At 39.8% G+C, this 18,212-nt stretch overlaps 1 protein-coding gene across 1 annotated transcript in view; it reads left to right on the forward strand.

The window, feature by feature from the left end:
* RAD51C (RAD51 paralog C) overlaps nucleotides 1-9,295 on the forward strand; it is a gene marked incomplete at its 5' end in the record, with an annotated part of 17,543 nt that extends 8,248 nt beyond the window's left edge. Inside the window, 3 exons of the mRNA XM_010186343.1 lie at nucleotides 2,742-2,802; nucleotides 5,320-5,380; nucleotides 9,021-9,295. Of these exons, the coding sequence (XP_010184645.1) occupies nucleotides 2,742-2,802; nucleotides 5,320-5,380; nucleotides 9,021-9,122 (224 nt within the window). The remainder of the gene's footprint in view (nucleotides 1-2,741; nucleotides 2,803-5,319; nucleotides 5,381-9,020) is intronic.
* Nucleotides 9,296-18,212: the final 8,917 nt, after the last annotated feature.

The following is an 18,212-nucleotide window of genomic DNA, read 5'->3' on the forward strand; positions in this document are numbered from 1 at the left end:
AATGTGGTGAGCAGGTTAAAGCACTAACAGAAGAACACAGCTTAATGGCTGCACAGCTCAAACTATGCTGCAGTTTCCTAAATTCCCTGAGAATCATTCAGTGCCTCTCCAAAATAGTTTAAATTGTTTATTTTGCCATTACACTTGAACACATTCCGTGAATTAGTTGCAAAGGTGTTTCATATTTGCTGCATAGCTGGAACCTTCTGCCTGTGGCTCTCTCCAGTGATGATGCAGAGGGAAGTTCTGTGTGGGATCCTCGACCACAGCCTGCCCATAGGGAGTTTAAGGGTTTTTTACAGGCTGCTCCAGTTTGCCCTGTAATGAGCAGAGTACCTCATGTAGAACCTTCAGCTGCGGTCACGGGGAAAATAGAGCAGCTCTTCTGAAGTAGAGATTTTGACAAATTAAGAAACAGCTCAGCGTTTAAATCTTATGTCAGGTTGTAACTTTCTATTGTTTGATGATGCATTTAAAGAGCACAAACTCTCTGTCTGCAGCTTCAGTTTCTGTGAACTAAGTCATGATTTCCTTGTTCTGGAGGGAGGGAGAAGAGGGGAACAGTACAAAGGCGAAGATGTTCTCAGTGTCTGTGCAGGCATTGAACCATTTGGCACAGATGCAGGATAAAATGAACAAATACAGACCATCTCCTTCGAGAATGTGAAGAATGTGGAATTTTGAGCTGCGCATGCAGATAAAGACCCAGTTTGCAGCATCTAACCCTTTGTGTCATTTTTGCCTCTTGCTCTCTGTTATTTTTGGCAGCCTTTTTGGCTACAAGCTCAATTAAAGCTAATAGAGTCTGTCTTTTTTAATAGCCAGTGTTGTTTGAGAGCTGTTGTGTTTATTGAGTCACAGGGACAGTAAAGAATGTAAAGACATTCAGAGTAGATTATAATTCAAAGATGCCATGTATTGTCTTGCACGTATTTTCTTTTACTAACGTTTAATTTGACATAACCTCATCTCGACCATAAACTGACTGTGACTCTCACCAGAATGTGTGTGTAACAAACAACATAGTATTGTTAAACAGAGTAGCGTGTACTCTGCAAAAATGAAACTTTTTACCAGTTGGTAAAATATTTATATATCCCCATGATCTTAAACATCAGTATCTCCTGTTGAGCCATCTGAAGTGGTACAGAACTGTTTTCATTTTGATGTGAATTTATTCCACAGGCTTGGTGCAAGTATTGACCTGGTGGATTACAAGGTGATTTTCACAACCCGCTCTGAAGGGACATGCTTTCAGCAGTCTCTTCATAAAGGCTAACGAACCCCTCCATGGTTGGTTGTAGCCAAAGGAGCTATTAAGGGAGGAATCAGCAGCAAAACCCCAAGTAAAATCAGTCCTATTGCCTACCCTAAATAGGTTTTTTCCCCATTGATTGTTAAGCCTTAGAAACTGCCTTTTCACAGGAGCATTATCTCTAAACTCTTATTCAGCTTCCTAGCAGAAGGGAAGTTCTTAATTATTAAAAAAAAAAAGCACAGATGCTGCAAGGTATTAAGTCAAGAGCTTTATGATGGGGACAGCTTTCTTTCCCACTAGTGACAGCTAAGCTGGGTGTTCCTAGACATTTCTCCTGGATATATTTAGAAAGGAGGTCAAATAATAATCTACAGCCAGTTTTACTTGGAAATATCTCCTTTTACAGTAACATTTTTCTCTCATATTCAATACAGTTGGAAACATTCTAGTGTGGAATTTGTACCCATTGTAAAAAGTGTTTTGATCTCCGACTTGGAACCGTATGTGATAGCCAAAATCTTTAATCCCAACTTAGCTATAATGGAGCAAGGTCTGGCAAGACACCTAGAGGGTCCAGGTCTTCATTACCGTTGAATATTTTTTTGCTTCTCTGTGCTCTAATGAATACCAGAGCACATGGGGCACGTGGGGCTGGTGACGTGATGGAGACCAACGAGTGATTGAGAAGTTACACGGCTGTGTGCAAGTGAACAGGAGAGCCTTGCAGCACTTCACCAAAATGACACTTTTTAAAATGCATTCCACCCTTGGGACATTGACTGTCTCCTGGGATAAGCATTAGAAAACCCCCAATAAAACTTATCTGTAAATTGACTGAACTTGTGGTCAGGTGTGAACTGAAACAGTAGGACCGTTTCCCCTGAAACAGGAGAGCAATCCAAACTTCTCTCTGCTTTCCACTAGGGTCCTCGCCCCTTGCTTTTGGTTGTGTTCTTTTGCATTTTGCTGTCGGAAGCAGAAGACTGCTTCAGGGGCCCTTAATACTTTAATACAATCATGGACTTTCTCCCAAAGCTTGTATCCCAAAGGGAGTGATGTTTGCTCATAATTATGCCTGAGAGACAGGATATCGCAATTCTGAAGTAGGATTTAGCCATACTCACTAGACTTCTGCTGTAGTAATTAGAAAAAGCTTTTCTTCATGCTGCCTGTTTGCAAGATTTGTCTAGTACCTGGCCTTTAGTGGGTATACACAAAATCTTTGTACAAATATGGAAGTATTCCATCAAGCTTTCTGTAAAACACACTGTGAGTACAGAGGTTATGCTTTGTCTCGGTATATTTGCCAAGTAATTGTGAAATCCTTGCACATATGAAAAAAATGTGATTCGTTACTGCAAGAAAGGTATATATGTTTTAATAATGGCTTTTTTTTAAGAATGGTTTAATTTCAGTTCAGTTTACTGATGGTGGTGCTTTTATAGGAGATAATTAATATGGCCTGTCCTTTTGTGTCACCCAGGAGAAAGCTGGGGACATGCTGCTACTGTCCGTTTAATCTTTCACTGGGACAACAGTCAGAGGTAAGTGAAAATGTAGGCCAGTAAGGTACGTAGTAATACTGACAAGTGTGGCATTTGGGAATCTTCTTTAGACTGGCCCTAGTGGCCAGGCAGGGGTTTGAATTTGACTTCTGGCCTTGGTCTGCCTCGCCCCAGGCTGCTGAGGCTCAAGAAGAGCTTTCTTGTTCAGCCTTGGATAGTGTGGGCTGAACTGTCCCGCTCCTCCTCCTCACCATGGTCAGCTTGCTGCAGTGCTGCAATTTCTGATAAGATGCCATGTCTCATCAGAATCTAATGTCCTAACGGCAGCTGCTCAGACACAAGAATTCAGGATCTGGTGGCTAAGCAAAGGGGTTTTTTTAGAAGAATTTTTAGTAGAATTTCTTTGTTTCAGGCTTTTAGGCCCCAGTCAGTACAAAGCCAAAGATGCCAAAGGCTGTTTTCCACCCAGACTGATTCCCAGAACAGACCGTGGGCCTGCTGACCCCTGAGCCTCAGGGGCAGCCAGTGGACCTTTCTGCTTTTGAGTGCAGCAGGATGGTTCTGCAGAACTGGACAACTGTGCGGATACCGAGTTGCACTGACCTGCAGAGTGGCAGAAAGAGCTGCATTTACTCCCAGTGCAGAGCTGACCTATGGAAGATGATTTTAGAAACCCAAAGGAATGAGGGTGGCCCTTCTGAAACCAATATAAAGTTATCTCAGTTCCAATGAGATCTTTCCTGCTTCCTGGTTCTTTTCTTCTCCTCTTCACTATATTGCAAGCTTACTTCTCTTTTCTGATCAGTTACTTGTATGTAGTATCACAATGCAGTAATTTGAGATTAAAAGATTTGCTTCAATTCCCTAATCTTCTGGAAACAGTGAACAAAAATGCTACTGGAATGATGTTGTGCATAGTTTTGCTTGATAAACTTGGAAGGGAAATGCAGAGACACTTTCTTGTGGAGTTTTGTTTTTTAAATTCTAAGAATGATTACAGCAGGCTGTTTAATTTGGAATTAAATTAACATCACTGATTAGTTAACAGCCTTTGTAAGACAGGAGTTGCATCAACATAATGATTGCAGAGTGAACAAAAGTTAATTTTATATCTCATATGTATCTTCTGCAACACAGCTAGGAAGGTTGTAGATACAAGTTCCAGAAAGCAAGCCAAAGATATGCAAACATGTTTTATTTACTGTTCTAAATATGCAGCTAACCTGGAGCGGGGCCTGCAGAAGCACAGCAATTCTGATTACAACTGCCTAGCTGTAAAAACCAGAAATAGCGATATTCTGTTGCATTTTTACATGAACTACCGATACCCAATGATCCTTTGTGATTCTGTTGTTTTTATATTGGGTTATTGAGGCACAAAGATGACCATTTGAGAATTCATTTGCCTTTTATTTTTTTTAATTATGCTTAATTTTGCTTTTGCCAACTATGATACCTGTCTGTCTTTCTCTCTACAACTGAAAGTGTCAGAGCTTAATTATAAGGGTTCTCGTTGCTGTGAGGAAAGATCCTGTTGAGTCAGAGGCACGCAGCAGAGCTCCAGCAGAGCACTTGACAATGCATGGCTTCTGCAGCTTCAGATTTAGGCTATTTTGTAAAGTAGAACCCACCACTTCAATGTTCTGAGGAATTCCCTGTGTAGCTAATACGAAGTGGCAGTGTTCCTCAGGCTGTAATTACGTGCTCTCTAATAGAATGGCACCTCAGGGAGGAAAAAAAAACCCAAAAATAATTAACAGGATCTTCGGCAGGGCGTCTTGATACAGAGAGCAGAACTCTTTCTATATGGGCTTTACATAAGGAAGTTTTGGAGAGGTGGGCATGGTGCAGACCAGCAGCCCTGGGACTGGTTGAAAAATCTTGCAATCTTCTGTCCATATTACACAACATCTATTGGGCTACCAGCTGTAGAAGCCCAAATCAAAATGCATTGCCTAGAGTCTAAATGCACAAAAGTCAAGGAAGTGTTAGAGGAGAAACACAAGAGATACCATTTTCTCAAGGTTATGCTGTATGTTAGTGGCAAGGTCAGGCCTAGAAATAGAACATCTTATTCTCCATCTACTGGGTTATATGGACAGGTTTGTGAAATCTCTAGAAACAACCTCCCCAGAATTACTCGAATTCTTGAAGGTATCTCCCAACTTTGAGGGGTCAATGAACAAATGATTTCTGAATGGAGTAAGAAAGAGTCGTGCTCAAAACCTTTTTTGTCTGCATTTTAAGAAAGTAGCATTTGGAATTAATTCATAATGAGCATTGTTCCAAAAATGTGATCAAATACTGTGATGAAACAAGGCTAATTAATCATTCACTCTTTTTAGTAGGTCTACATTATACTTGAGCTGACAGGTCATGTAAGGATGAGAAACCAGCATCCACATTTAAAATGACCTATATGAAAATACATACATAACAATTCTAGCGGTTACCTACCCCACGACTGTGGGAAAACTCGGGTCTGGGCATTAGGTTACTTGGAATTTTTTATTACTGTATTCACTAATCATAATTATCTGGTTTTTGTTTAACCAGGTTGGCAACGTTGTACAAATCGCCGAGTCAGAGGGAATCAACCGTACCATATCACATTACAGTGAGTATTTCTTTTGGGATGGAGATACAGAGATGGAAGCAAATTGTTAGCTGTAAAGCAATTTTCATGCACATAGACAACTCTGAGAATGCTGCTTGCTTTCTTACTGTTGCCTTTCAGTTGCCTTCTGAAAGTAACCAGTAATACTGGGATGTCTCCAGGTTTATGAAAATTTTGCGCCTTTTCTGCTTAGAAAAATGACCCAGCATTTAAGTCCTCTTACAGTTAAAGCAATTTGACTTCCAGTTCAAATTTACAGGCAGCCTGTCCCCATCTGTTCTTGTGCTAGTACTGCGTACTTTATCTGCCCTTGATGTTAACTTGGCCTAAGTGCAATTACAGAGAACAGTCATGCACTCTCTGAGCCTTCATTCTGGGAGACTGAAACAAGCCAAGCTCTTTTCTCCCTTGTCAGGTAGGTTGTTGTTTCCCTGGTGGCACTTCTCTGCATCTGTTCCAGTGGAGTTTTATCTCTTTAGGATAAGGGTGATCAGAATCGTACATGGTATTCCAAAAGTCTCGCCAGTGCTTTGTGCCATACGTATTTCCACATCTCTGCTTTAAGTACATTGCCTGATATAACCTGGGTTGTATTTATCTCTTTCGTAGCTCCATCCTACCAGTGACACTATGAGCAGCCTATATATACAGATTTTTCTCTTCTGTCACTATCATACGAGGAGATTCCAGCTTATGGCTGGAGTCCTTATTCATCCCTAGTTAAATCCTGTGATTATGTTCTTTTGTGGAGTGCTCAGATATGTATTAATGAGAATAAATACTCTCTAAGCTGTATTTCGGTTTAAAAAAGCACCACCGCTCAACTCGTATCTTCAAATGTCAAATGCATAGGTACATGCCATAACTATTTGCTGTGTGTCCTCATGGAAACACGTTGCCATAGCATTTCCTGCAGATTTTTAACGCTGCTATAAGATGAGGTCTTCAAACTACTGAACAGAAATCAGGGGTTTTTTTCCACTCCTGAATGTGTTCACCTGGACAGAAAAAATACTGTAACCACACACATATTCTTAGTTCAGTAAAGACTGGAAGGTTAAGTGGTGCTACATCCCAAGGTTGGCTGGATCATGTGATGTGAGTGTGCAGCCCTTTCTCTCCAGCTGACAAACAGATGGATTTTATCTTAGACAGTTTAATTGCCTTTTCCTTTCAGTTTTATGTGTGTTATAAACCAGCTATGCTATCTTCTTCTGTGTGAATGCACACAATCTTGAAATACAGTTGAGAGTGTATCCTAATCAAAGATTAGTTAAAACTTAAGATTATCCCTGTGTTTTTTCCCTTAATCCTGTTGAGCTGCTTCAGCAGATGGTTTCTGTAAGTAAAAAATGTATTATCCCCATTTCTTTCATGAAATTAAGGTCTGATGCTAACAGTCTGCTGTTATCATTTATCATTCCTATCTCTGTAGTTAAACTGGAAGATGTAAATACGTGTTGAGTGTTTCCAAATCTGATGTAGCACATCTGTGTATAACCAGCATACAAAGAAAGATAATTTAAAAAATATTAAGTTCCTCAAACCTAGATCCTCAAAGATGTTTAGGCTTATGCAAATTAGGTGGTTCGGTACCATTGACAAACTGGTTGTTGGTGCCTGTAAGCCAATGGAGAAGTGTATAACTTGGTCACCGAGCTCTAGTTCTTTTCCAGCTCTGTCCTTTCTGGCATAGTGGCAAGTCAGCAGAAGCTGTGCAACACCTATCAAATGAAACAGTTTCTTTCACAGGCTGATAAGGATTCACACTTAAATGCAGGGTATAAGAAATGTAAATAGTTTATGCACAAGGGAGTAAGTAGATAATGTGATTCACCTAAATTTCCCAGGTAATGTGACCTGATCATGAAAGATAAAGACCCAGGACCTGTATTCTGGGCAGGAAGTGTCAGTATTTCCCTGGACTGTAGAGGGTCTGCCAGACTAGCAATGAGAATACTGTTCAAGTAATAAAGCCACCTCCTTTTGCAAGTCTTGACACAGTCTGTAGATGCCAGAAGACATTGAAGAACAACTCAAAGTGATCATAACACTGAGCTTTGTAGGTCCAGTGAGCCTTTTTAAGCCTTGGTTCCATTAGCCATGCTCTCTCCACCTAAAAACTACTAACAAGCTTCACAAATATACACAAAATTCTTGTACTTTTGAGGGGCTATGCCCAGAAGGTACATGCCTTTAACTAAATGCAAAACATCCATGCTAAGCAGCCTACTTTATCTCGTCCTGGCATTTATAGCCATTGGAATGCTTTCGCTGGGAGTCTAGCATGCTAGATTAAGTGGATTCTTGGCTACAGATCCACCTTTGTGCCTAAGGGAAATGGCAGAGATTAGATGCAAGCAGGAGTGAAACACTAAACTTGAAGATTCCCCATTACGCTATTTAGAATAACACTTGAGTTGCTTATAATAGCAGAGGGACTGCACAAATTCTGCCCTTGTGGCACCTCTTGCTGTTTGTTCCTTTAAAAACACAGCAGGCTGCGTGAGGTAAGGCATTTAGAAATAGAAACAGAGAGATGGGAGACTTAAGCAAAACATTTTGATTGGGTTTTGGGTTTTTTTGGTGTGGGACACACTGGCATTTTAGAAAAGTCACATGTCTGATAGTAATTCTGCCTGCTTTTTCACAGTGTACCAACCTGTCAGCTTTTCTGAAATGCTCTTACCCCACATTATCTCTACCTGAGCACTTAGGATCCCCAGAGCAATTTCTTTTTCTGATTAACCCCTTTTCCTCTCCATGTCTGCACTGCAGTCAGTTGTCAGTTGACGGAGTTGTCAGCAGTGCTCCTCACACAGCATTTGGCTGGAGATGGGAAGACAGACAGTTGCAGGCTTCAAGTAACATCTCGGTGTCTCCATCTGCATCGATGACATGTTTAACTGATTTTTCAGATCTTTCATAATTTAAAATCTTTTAAAAAAATCACTAAATTATGAGCTAAGGTATCAGAAAATACAAATGGTACTAAGCCAAAACGATCACTTCAAGCCCTTTCCTGAGTAGCAGCATCTAGTTTTCAATTCTACATTTAGTTTTTGGCAGTTAAAGGTTCTCATCCTATTGCATCCCATAAATTACTGTGCTGGGACAGTCTTTGCAGTCTAGAGACTGATTCAGATACGCTGTTCTCTTACAATGTCTCATTAATGTTTTCAGTTAAGTAGATACATGAAACAAAAATATCCTAGGTTTTAAAAAATCAGTTTTGTTTCTGAAAATGACTGAGGCAATTAATCCAGTCATCTCCGTGCTTCTGTGGGAGCTTGAATAAGGGCTGGAGGATTTGGATTTTAATTTATTTAAATAGGCAACATAAGTTAATTTACACAGAAGCAATGGTTCATAGCCATAGGGGTTATTAGTGGTAAATGAACACGATAGCCTGGTTGGTGAAAATAATCTATCTTTAAAAAATAAAATGAGGAGACAGTTACTAGTTGGCATGTGTGTCAAAAAGCTTGCAGTTCTCAGCTTAGCCTGGTCTATAAATGTTCTGTGGCTGCTCATCTAAAATAAATGACAGCATCATGGCTCACTCTGATCTCTGGGAACTAGTTACTCATGCTTTATATCCACGGAAGTGTCATCGCATGATTTTGCTTATATCTTACAGTCTCATGGCTTCCGAGATGTGCAGCCTCCAGCTGTCACTCAAAACGCAGAAGGGACTGAAATGAACCCTCGCAAACGGCCACGGAGAGAAGAGGAAAAGTAATAGTGATTCAGAAGCTGAATGTTAAAATGTGTGTGCTACAGGAGAACGGTTGCATAGTAAACATGCAACCTAAGGTAGCCTGAGAGAGTCTTAACTGAAATTCCTGCTCTGGACGTTATTTTAACATTAAGACTGCAATATGCAAATTTCTGTGCCAAGAAATTCCTTTGTGTATAGCGTAATTCTAGTTTTGTAATAAAAACCTGTGTTTTCTATAATAAGAGGCTTCAGCTTTTCCTTGAGGGGTTTGTGGGGAATACAACTACTTCTTTTACTATGTAAAACAATGAAATGTGAGCATCTAGTACAGTACCTTTACTGACAAGTTTTGATCACTCCTCTCGTTTTGTGCGTATCTGAGTTTTTAGCACAGTTTCACGCAGCAGTCTGCTCATGCCTCAAACCAGGGCAGAAGACAGTGGAGCTGCTGATGGATGCGTTAAGATAAATACATGCTTAAATGCTATGCCAGCTTGGGCATTAGCCCTTACCTGCTGCAAAGTCCTTGATGAAGGACGATCCAAGCACTGTTTTGAACTTCTCATTTATCTTGTAGTGGCAACAACAGAGATGAAAGACTGGATCTGAAGGACAAAAGATTTAATCCAGCATGGTAATTTTATGTTCCTGTATTAGTAAGTAAGAATATTTTACCATCCCTCAAGCTTGAGCCAAACTGCAGCACAGCCCTTAGCTTCCATGTTCTTCTACCAAAGCATTCACAATGAAGAATCTGTCATCGGGATCTGTTTTGTTCATGGCTTTAATAAAGAGGAAACCCAGGCTTCTTAGACACTAGCAATGTATTAGCAGCTCCAGAATCTAAACCAAATGAAAGAATGAGTGTACATTGAAAATACAGCAGGGATTTGTCCTCTTTTTATTAAGAGAAAACAAATCGATAAGATTATTAGAGGAGAAGAAAGGTACTGCAGTGCAAAACAGTAATTACTGCAATTATGAGAAGTGTTTGTCTGTACACATGCACACACATGACCCTTTCTGGCACAGTGCTTGCTAATGCTATAGCTGAGGAAACTCAGCTAGCAGGCTAAATGGAGAATTCAAGTTGTGGGAGTCACTATCTTTAATTTTTAATTTAGTAACACTAAACTGACTTTGCCTTGAAACAAAATTCAGTGCCGAATCTGAGTCACAAAACCTCCCTGTTCAAAAAGCTGCAAAAAAAGCGGCAGTGATTCCTAGATCATTATAGTGTTTAGATATATATTACATCATAAAATATTAAAAGGAAAAGTATTCAACTGCCATGCAGCAACTGGGCTGTGTAAAAATTTAAAAACTGTGAGTCAGGAAGAAGCTCTCAAGCAAGCATGACACAGGGGGAGAAAGGCGGCGGGATTTGTGACTCAGACAAACATTTCAATGCGGGAGACACAGGCAAACAAAAGGATCCTACCGCATGTGATGTCAGCAAGCAAACGCTCCGTCTGGGAATAGCGGCTTCCTACGTAGTGCAGCGCAGGAGGAGGGGGAGCTAGCGCAGTGCACATGCCTACGTAGGCACAAGGAAAACCATCAATTAAGAATGCTGTAGCAAGTGTCAGAAGCTCGGCTGGTTGCTACTGATAGCTGCTATCTAACATGTTTGGTATTTATGGAAAAAATAATTTTTCTCAATTTATTGTGTTCTGATTTAATATCCTCAACATGTTCGTTCATGTACAAGGAGAGTAAGGACACGTCTCCAATATACTATTGATTTCAGCTGGCCAGCTTTTTCAATTTTGTTCGTAGTAGAGTAGCATCCAGAAGTCAGCCCCAGCTGAGATGCTGATCCTGTTACACCAAAATAAATCTGAGTAAATATTACATCTCCCAGTATCCCAGGCGCCATCATCAAAATAAAACAATTGCATGGTTACTGGTTTACAGTGGGAGTTACAAAACATCCAGTGGAAACACTGGAGGCTCTCCATGCTGAGGTTGTAATTTATTTTTTTTTTCATATTGAAGCTATTATAAAAATCAGCTCTGCAGACCAGAACTAGAGAGAAGGATCTGTTGGCGGAGACAAAATTAGATTAAATGAGCCAGATTTCGTTATCTGCTGGAGACAAGGAAGCCGTTCCAGGCTTAGACTTGCATATAAAGAGAAAATTTGACCGTTACCTCACCAATAAATCTTCTGTGTGAAGTCGATATTTTCTTACATGTGCCTGAAATTCTCTTGCATTTTGCAGCATCAGTGCCCAACAGTGAGTGGCATGAGATAATTTAATGACTACACCAAAAATGAGATTCTACCCAACATCACGACACTGAATCAAAAATAAAATAGGTGGTTTGATTTGTTGCTTAAGTCCCAGTTTTCTGGAAGCCAGGAGTTTTAACTATCATGCTGAATTTAGAATTACTCAATTTTGTAGGGATGACATTTACTTGTGGTATAGGAACCTACTTCACCACAAGAATACGGTATCTACCACAGGGCCTGGCAACAGGAAAACATTGTGGTCACAGTATATTTCTTCTCAAGCCCAGAATCCTGCTTTGAAACTCTTCAGTTTGGACAGGGAAAAAGAACAATTTATTTCTTCCTCATTTTATGTGTTCTGCACCTTTTCCATTATGAACCACTGAGAAACCAACTAGCTTCTGACCAGAATAAATATAAGAAAACACAGAGAAGAAATAGCTTAACTGAAGGTAAGAAGCTGTAGCCAAGGTTCAAGCTATGCAATCAGACAACCTGGTACTGGAGTCTATTACAAACTGGTCGACAAAAGTGGAAGGAGACTCAGCTGCTACCCTTAACATTCAATACAGTGCTGAGAAAAAAACAAAACATCTGAAATACAACATCTCTTTTTCTGCTGAATTTCAGTTCCTGTAGTTATTCTGGGGGGACTAAACTTAGAATGCAATTTATTCTAAGGCATTTAATGGATAAATGACCCAGGTGAAATCCTGCCTGCCTGCCTTCTTAACCCCACCCTTTTTCTGAACAGAAGAAATGTGAGTTGGAAGGACAAGTCAAAGTCATTGCGTTCCAGCTCCTCGGAGGAGATTGTCTTCACCACACTCAGAATCATTATTTAGAAAGGCACATTAAGCTATATCACACTGTTTTAACACATGCTAATTCTATATGAAATACAGTTGATTAAGTTATGAAGTATGGTTTGATGTTTTCTTGCCCTAACACAGAGTGCCTCGAGTGAATAAACAGAGCACTTACATTGCAGTAACACAAATATTACAACACAGTACATAAGGGAAACAATACTTCTTTTTACATGGCGAGAACCAGGGAAGTTAACCAGTGATCCCAACCAGTTCCTGAGCTGCCGGAGCTGGCAGTCTTCAGGCCACCGAGCAGCGTGCCCAGCTCTCCTCCGCACCAATCCAGTTCTCCTCCTCCAGGAACCAGTGCCAGCTGCTACCTGCTCCTGGGCTTCCCCTCTCCTGGCTCCCCATTGCGTACTCAATGTCTTGTGGCTCCCAGCCATGGAGCCGTTTTGGATGATTAGGGTCAGGAGAGTTGGCTTCCCTTGGCAAGTGCAAGATTTGTGCATTAATGTTCTATTCTGAAGAATGAAATCACTGGGAACTGGCCCCCTTCCCAGCACTGCATTTCACCCAAATGCACCCACTGTCAAACTGTAAGCTGCTGTCTTGCTTCCTACAAGCAAGAAATATTCATACAATATGCACTATCTATTCATTAGAGAGCCTAAGCTCTATACAGTTTTAACTGTATCTGTAGAAATAATAAATGGTATTAAAAGCAATAGTTCAATCACTGTGCAAGCAGTAAAAATGTTATAGGCTGAAAGGATGCATAGAAAAGTATGTATTTTACTAAGTTGTTCTTCAAGAATTATAGCTAATATTATTCATTTCATTACAAGAATTACTTGCCATTGATTTAAATGGAGCCAGAGTAGTATCAGGATATTATAAAAAAAAAATAAAAACCCCATTTCAGTTTCAAACAATGAGAAGTCGGAATATTTAAAACATGAAATATCTAGCCATGTATGTAGGAAACTAAAAAGGAAACTCTACAGACCTCAATAAATGGTTCTAATTGGATCTGGATGTTTTTCTCAAAGCCTCCAAACACGCTGTTTGAATACTTGCTCAGTTTGGTATCTCACATTGCATTATTTTTGAGTTTTAAATTTATGATGTGTACTTCTAATACTCTATTTAGTGTGAACCACTACAATTTTAGCAACACAGCTACAACTACCCTTATTTAGTGATTGTTTTCATATTATAAATGTTGCTAAATAAAATGTTTTGGACTAAAGAACAAGTTGTCTCCTTAGCATGAGAATCACGCCTATTAAGTACAGCATGTCACTATGAGATTGTAACATAATTTGTAACACCTTTTTTCACTGCATAAGCTTCCTACACATTGGACTGCAAATGTAATGGAATATGTCACATAAATGTATCTCTTTAAAAGTCATTTATCCATTCATTATTTTGTATAATAAACACAAATTTCTGTTGCTAAATCATAGAATTTGAGACTATTCAAAGAAGCAAGCATCAGCTGCATACATAAAGACTGTGAATCCTACAATTTTATTTTATCCGTACTCTCATAGCACATATATTGCAAAAATAATGGCCAGAGTCTGGGCACAACAGTGACTGGTTTCTGATACTCACCTAAGTGACTGGTTTTTTTAAAATCAGGCTTTTTTTAAAGAGACATTTCTAAGTAGGTGACAGTAAAATTCAAGGTCTTGTGACTGGAGCAGGGTATAACAGAATCAGGAATCTAATCTGCAGTAAAATGATGAAGAAGTCATTTAAATTAAGTCTGTGGAAGAACCAATAGAATTTTTTAAATCCCACTAGACACCTGCCTTAACCAGCCTGGCTTAAACTTTGCTCTCATTTTAGCATGAACTTCACCCTCCACCCCAAAAGGGAAGAGTATGCACGCACCATTAAATCCCTAGAACAGAGTGGAAATGGGATTTAAGCGGTATACCATTTTATATTGCCTCCTCTGAGCAAAAGTGAGCTTCAGGCTTAGGAATTCCAGCAGTGCTACATTCACGCAGGATGGTACTGCAGGAATTCAGCCTCGGATGAAATATGCTGCAAAAAATGAAAAGTACAGAGGAAGGACCTGGCACAGGAACACTGCCAGCAGCCTCTGTGGTTTGCTGATATCCAGGAGGTCCATGGCCCTTATCTGCATTTAGCAGAAAAAGGAAATTATGATAATGAAGAGTGGCTGATGGCTGAAGTGGATCAACCTTAACAAGAAGATACTGAACTCTGGTGTGCTCCTGCCTGCAGGATGATCTTGTGATCTGAGAATATCCAGACCACATTACTAAGTGTTATGTGGTCAGCTGTGTTTCACTGCAGCAATCCCATAGGCACCAACCTACAGGCACACCTCAATCAGCCAAAGGTTTTAAGATCTAACAAACTTTGTCTCAGCCTTTGTTAACAAGGAACAAAGTATGTTGTGCTCTGTCTGCTTTCAGTGTTCCAGACCTGCCCAGTCATTGTGAAGGGCTCAGCTTCTCTTTAGTTCTTTCTTTCACATACTTGTCTCCAACAAATTTCCAAATCTACCTAAATTGGTATGGACTAATATCCTGTTTCTCACTATTGCTATTCAAAGAACCCCTTTCCTAAACAGGGGTCTGAATGGAAGACTGAAAATGGAATTTTCCTTTGGAATGGAATTGGAAATTTCCATGACAGCTGGAAGTGTGATTCAAGCCTGAAATCCCACGTTTTGCAATGGATGTGGATATTTCAGAATAATCTTTGACTATTAAACTGGAAAAGCTGACCTAACCTCAAAACCTTTTCCTTAAAAAAGTGAGAGAAAGAACTAGAGATAAGGACTTTGGCATTTAAGAACATCCTAATGCAGTATTTACTATGGTAAAGGACCCCTTAAAACTATGGTGACAGAAGTTACTGTGCTTTTTAAACCTACAATTGAACAAAGTCTGGACATAAGAAAATGAACTGGAGCTTAATGCAGCTTGTCAACAAGAGCTTTCTTACTGTACTCCTTTCCAATTCTTTTTGTCCTTACTCTTAGCCAACTGAAATTACCTTAGTGAATTGAACAACAACTGTCTCATTGAGTTTGAAGAGCTATAAAAAGAAGAGACTTATACATATTCACATTCGCAAGGTGACCAATATTGGTTATGTGAATACACAAAGAATTTTAATCTTTTTCAACAGTATACTGCAAGCATAATTTCACATATTATCCCATACACAACAGGGCATGCCATAGTAGACTCGTCTTCAAAATTAGAAGAGCCAAAGGCTTGGAAATACTTGCTTTTCTGGTGGCTTCATCTGGCCAGGAAAACAGAATATAGCCTCTAGAATTACTTCTGGTTTACTCCAAAACCCTACTTTTTTAAGAGATCAATTTAGAAAGGCAAATTATTCATCATTGTGTTTTCCCATTATATTCTTTTGTATGGTATTGGAGCATATATCATAGGTATATTAAATACTGCCAAATCATTCTTAATGCCACTACATGTTTTCTACTTGCCAGTGTACAGGAATCACTTCTAAAGGTTACAAAAAAAAATTGAAAAGCACTTCTTTTTGCACTCCATACAATTCAGGTCACCTCCCCAAGGCCTGCTCAAATCCTGCTTATTTCTCACCAGCAAAATGAGAAAGAGGAAGACATCATTTTAAGGCTGAAATAAAACAGATTTCTTCCAAAACAACCTGTGAAACCTTCTTTCAAAAAAAAATGTAACAAGATGAAGGCAGAAAGGATACAAACACCTGTGTTTCCTTCTCAAGTCAGGTGCAAGTCTTATCCCCTATTTGATGATGTGTTGCACACCCATTATTTCAGGTTCCAAATTTTACGAATTGTGAGTTTATTCCATCCTCCTAACCTCATCGCATAGGAACCATTCATACTGGAGCTACCCAGCAATCCAGAGTGCACTGAGGCACCCTAAATTTAGCTTCCAGAGCTACTGAACACTAAAAACCATTTCACACAAGTACCAAACACACCTCTCATAGATTAGTGCTTCACTTGATAATACATTGTATTTAGAACTTCCTTTTCTGGGCAGCAGTAAGTACCAGTGTGGCTACCTTCTGTGGTAATTGCCCACCCCACTGTCTCCATAGAGTGCAGTGAAGCAGGTTCCTGGCTGCCTGCTTTAGCCATACCACCCACAGCTACCGTATGTTCCACATAGCAGGTTAATAAGAATGATTTTTCACCTTCCCTCCCAGAAACAAATGTCAGCATGGCTTCAAGCCATAAGCTCTTTATTTAATATTGAAGCAAAACAATACTAACTTGACCTTAGTGCCAAAACTTGACAAAGTATCCTGAGTACAAAGTTCTACTCGATTTCATTTTAATTAGTGTCCTTTGCAATTAGACAAATGATGAAAAGCACATGGGGACTGCCAAGATTAATCAGGGACATCTGGTAACTTTAACATTTCAACACGGAACAGAGCAGGTATTACTCTCAGATACCCTCATGTGCTGTTTGAAACAACTAAAAAAACCTATACAATTAATAAAAATTTGAGAAAAAGACAATCCAAATGCTTTTGAATCTTCTCTTGGATAGAACCTTAACTACTGTTTGTCATACGTCTTGCTGAACTAGCTGTTACTTCCCTAAAATATTGTAGGATTTTTTAGAATTGAGATTATATTACACTAAGACTATCTTGGGTTACAGTTTTCTTGGAAACTCCAACTGCCTCTGAATTACTAGTTAAAAACAACTGCTCATGAACTTAAAACTGTTTTTTTGATACTTGCATTGATATGCATTCTCTTGAGGCTTGTGACTCACTGATGATGCAGTACACACCATCCTAAAAAAAAAAAAAAACAACCCACCAAACAAAAAAACAAACAACAAAACCAAAATCCATCAATGACATCATCAGCTGCAACTGTGGGCTATCTCTTCAAAAAGAGCTGCAATGCTTTTCACCCCTCAAACCAACCTGACATTTCTAAATAAATGTTAAATTTTAAATATAAAAATGATATACTGAAAAAAAACAACTGAGATAGATATTCTTTCAGAAGCTATGCAATTCTCTGTCGCTTTAACAGCTTTTGGCTGTGAAAGACTAAGACTAACTGACAATCACATTTTTAACTCTCATGGCTTTTACATATTCACAAGGTAGCAATATGATCAGTCAATGCAGTTGCTGAAAATATTCTAAAATTAGTTTGACTCTGAAATAACAATTCACCAAACAGAAGACAGATTTACAGCAGCACCTGACATGCAGAGGTAATTACTACAACGCAGAGAACAACAGTTTACAGCAAGCTACTGTCCTTGTTAAAATCCATTAAAATTTGGGAATATTTTTGCATACGAGGCTTGTGACTTGGCCATTTTTCAAGGTATATCTGACATTAAAAATACTGTTCCCTCCCATGCGTACAAGGTATTTTACATGTGTGACAATTATACCTGTTCATTGTCGATATTTATGGACCTGATAGGTCTGAAAATACCTTTTCAGCAGCAATTAATAAAACAAGCCACAATACCTTTCACCGGTGAAAGAATTTAGCCAGCAGCAGAGTACCAACTACAGTTTGTTTCCCACTGACTGGCTATAACTTTAAGTTTCATTCTGTGTTACATATTCGGCTACTTATGAAGTCCCCTCTGCCAGAACACCCAATGTGTGGACATCACGTAATGTACCATTTATGAACCCATATGGCTATTCAAAAGCGATCTTGAACGCAGCTAAGTATCAGAAGTTTTGCTGCTAAGTGTTGGAAATCGTTAGATATGACCTTAAAGTCCCCCCTTCACGGGAATACGGGGAGTTTTGGGGAAGGCAAGGGCTGAGACGCCGGGGGCTCACGGCCCTACCACCTCGGGGAGCTCTGCCCGGGCCCCACACCGACCCACCGAGTCGCCAGCCCACCCTCGGAACAGGGCAGCCTGGGGCCGAGGACGTTTTTGCAAAGTACCGTATGTTTAATTGCCAGTTTCCCTCACGCTAACCCACTCTGATTTCAAAACCACTCTTCAGGGACTCCGCCTGGCAGCCAGCCCGGGGCTGCCGGCTCCGCGGGGT

This window comes from Mesitornis unicolor, unplaced genomic scaffold (genome assembly GCF_000695765.1).
Source record: "Mesitornis unicolor isolate BGI_N332 unplaced genomic scaffold, ASM69576v1 scaffold9226, whole genome shotgun sequence".
Classification (NCBI taxonomy): domain Eukaryota; kingdom Metazoa; phylum Chordata; class Aves; order Mesitornithiformes; family Mesitornithidae; genus Mesitornis; species Mesitornis unicolor.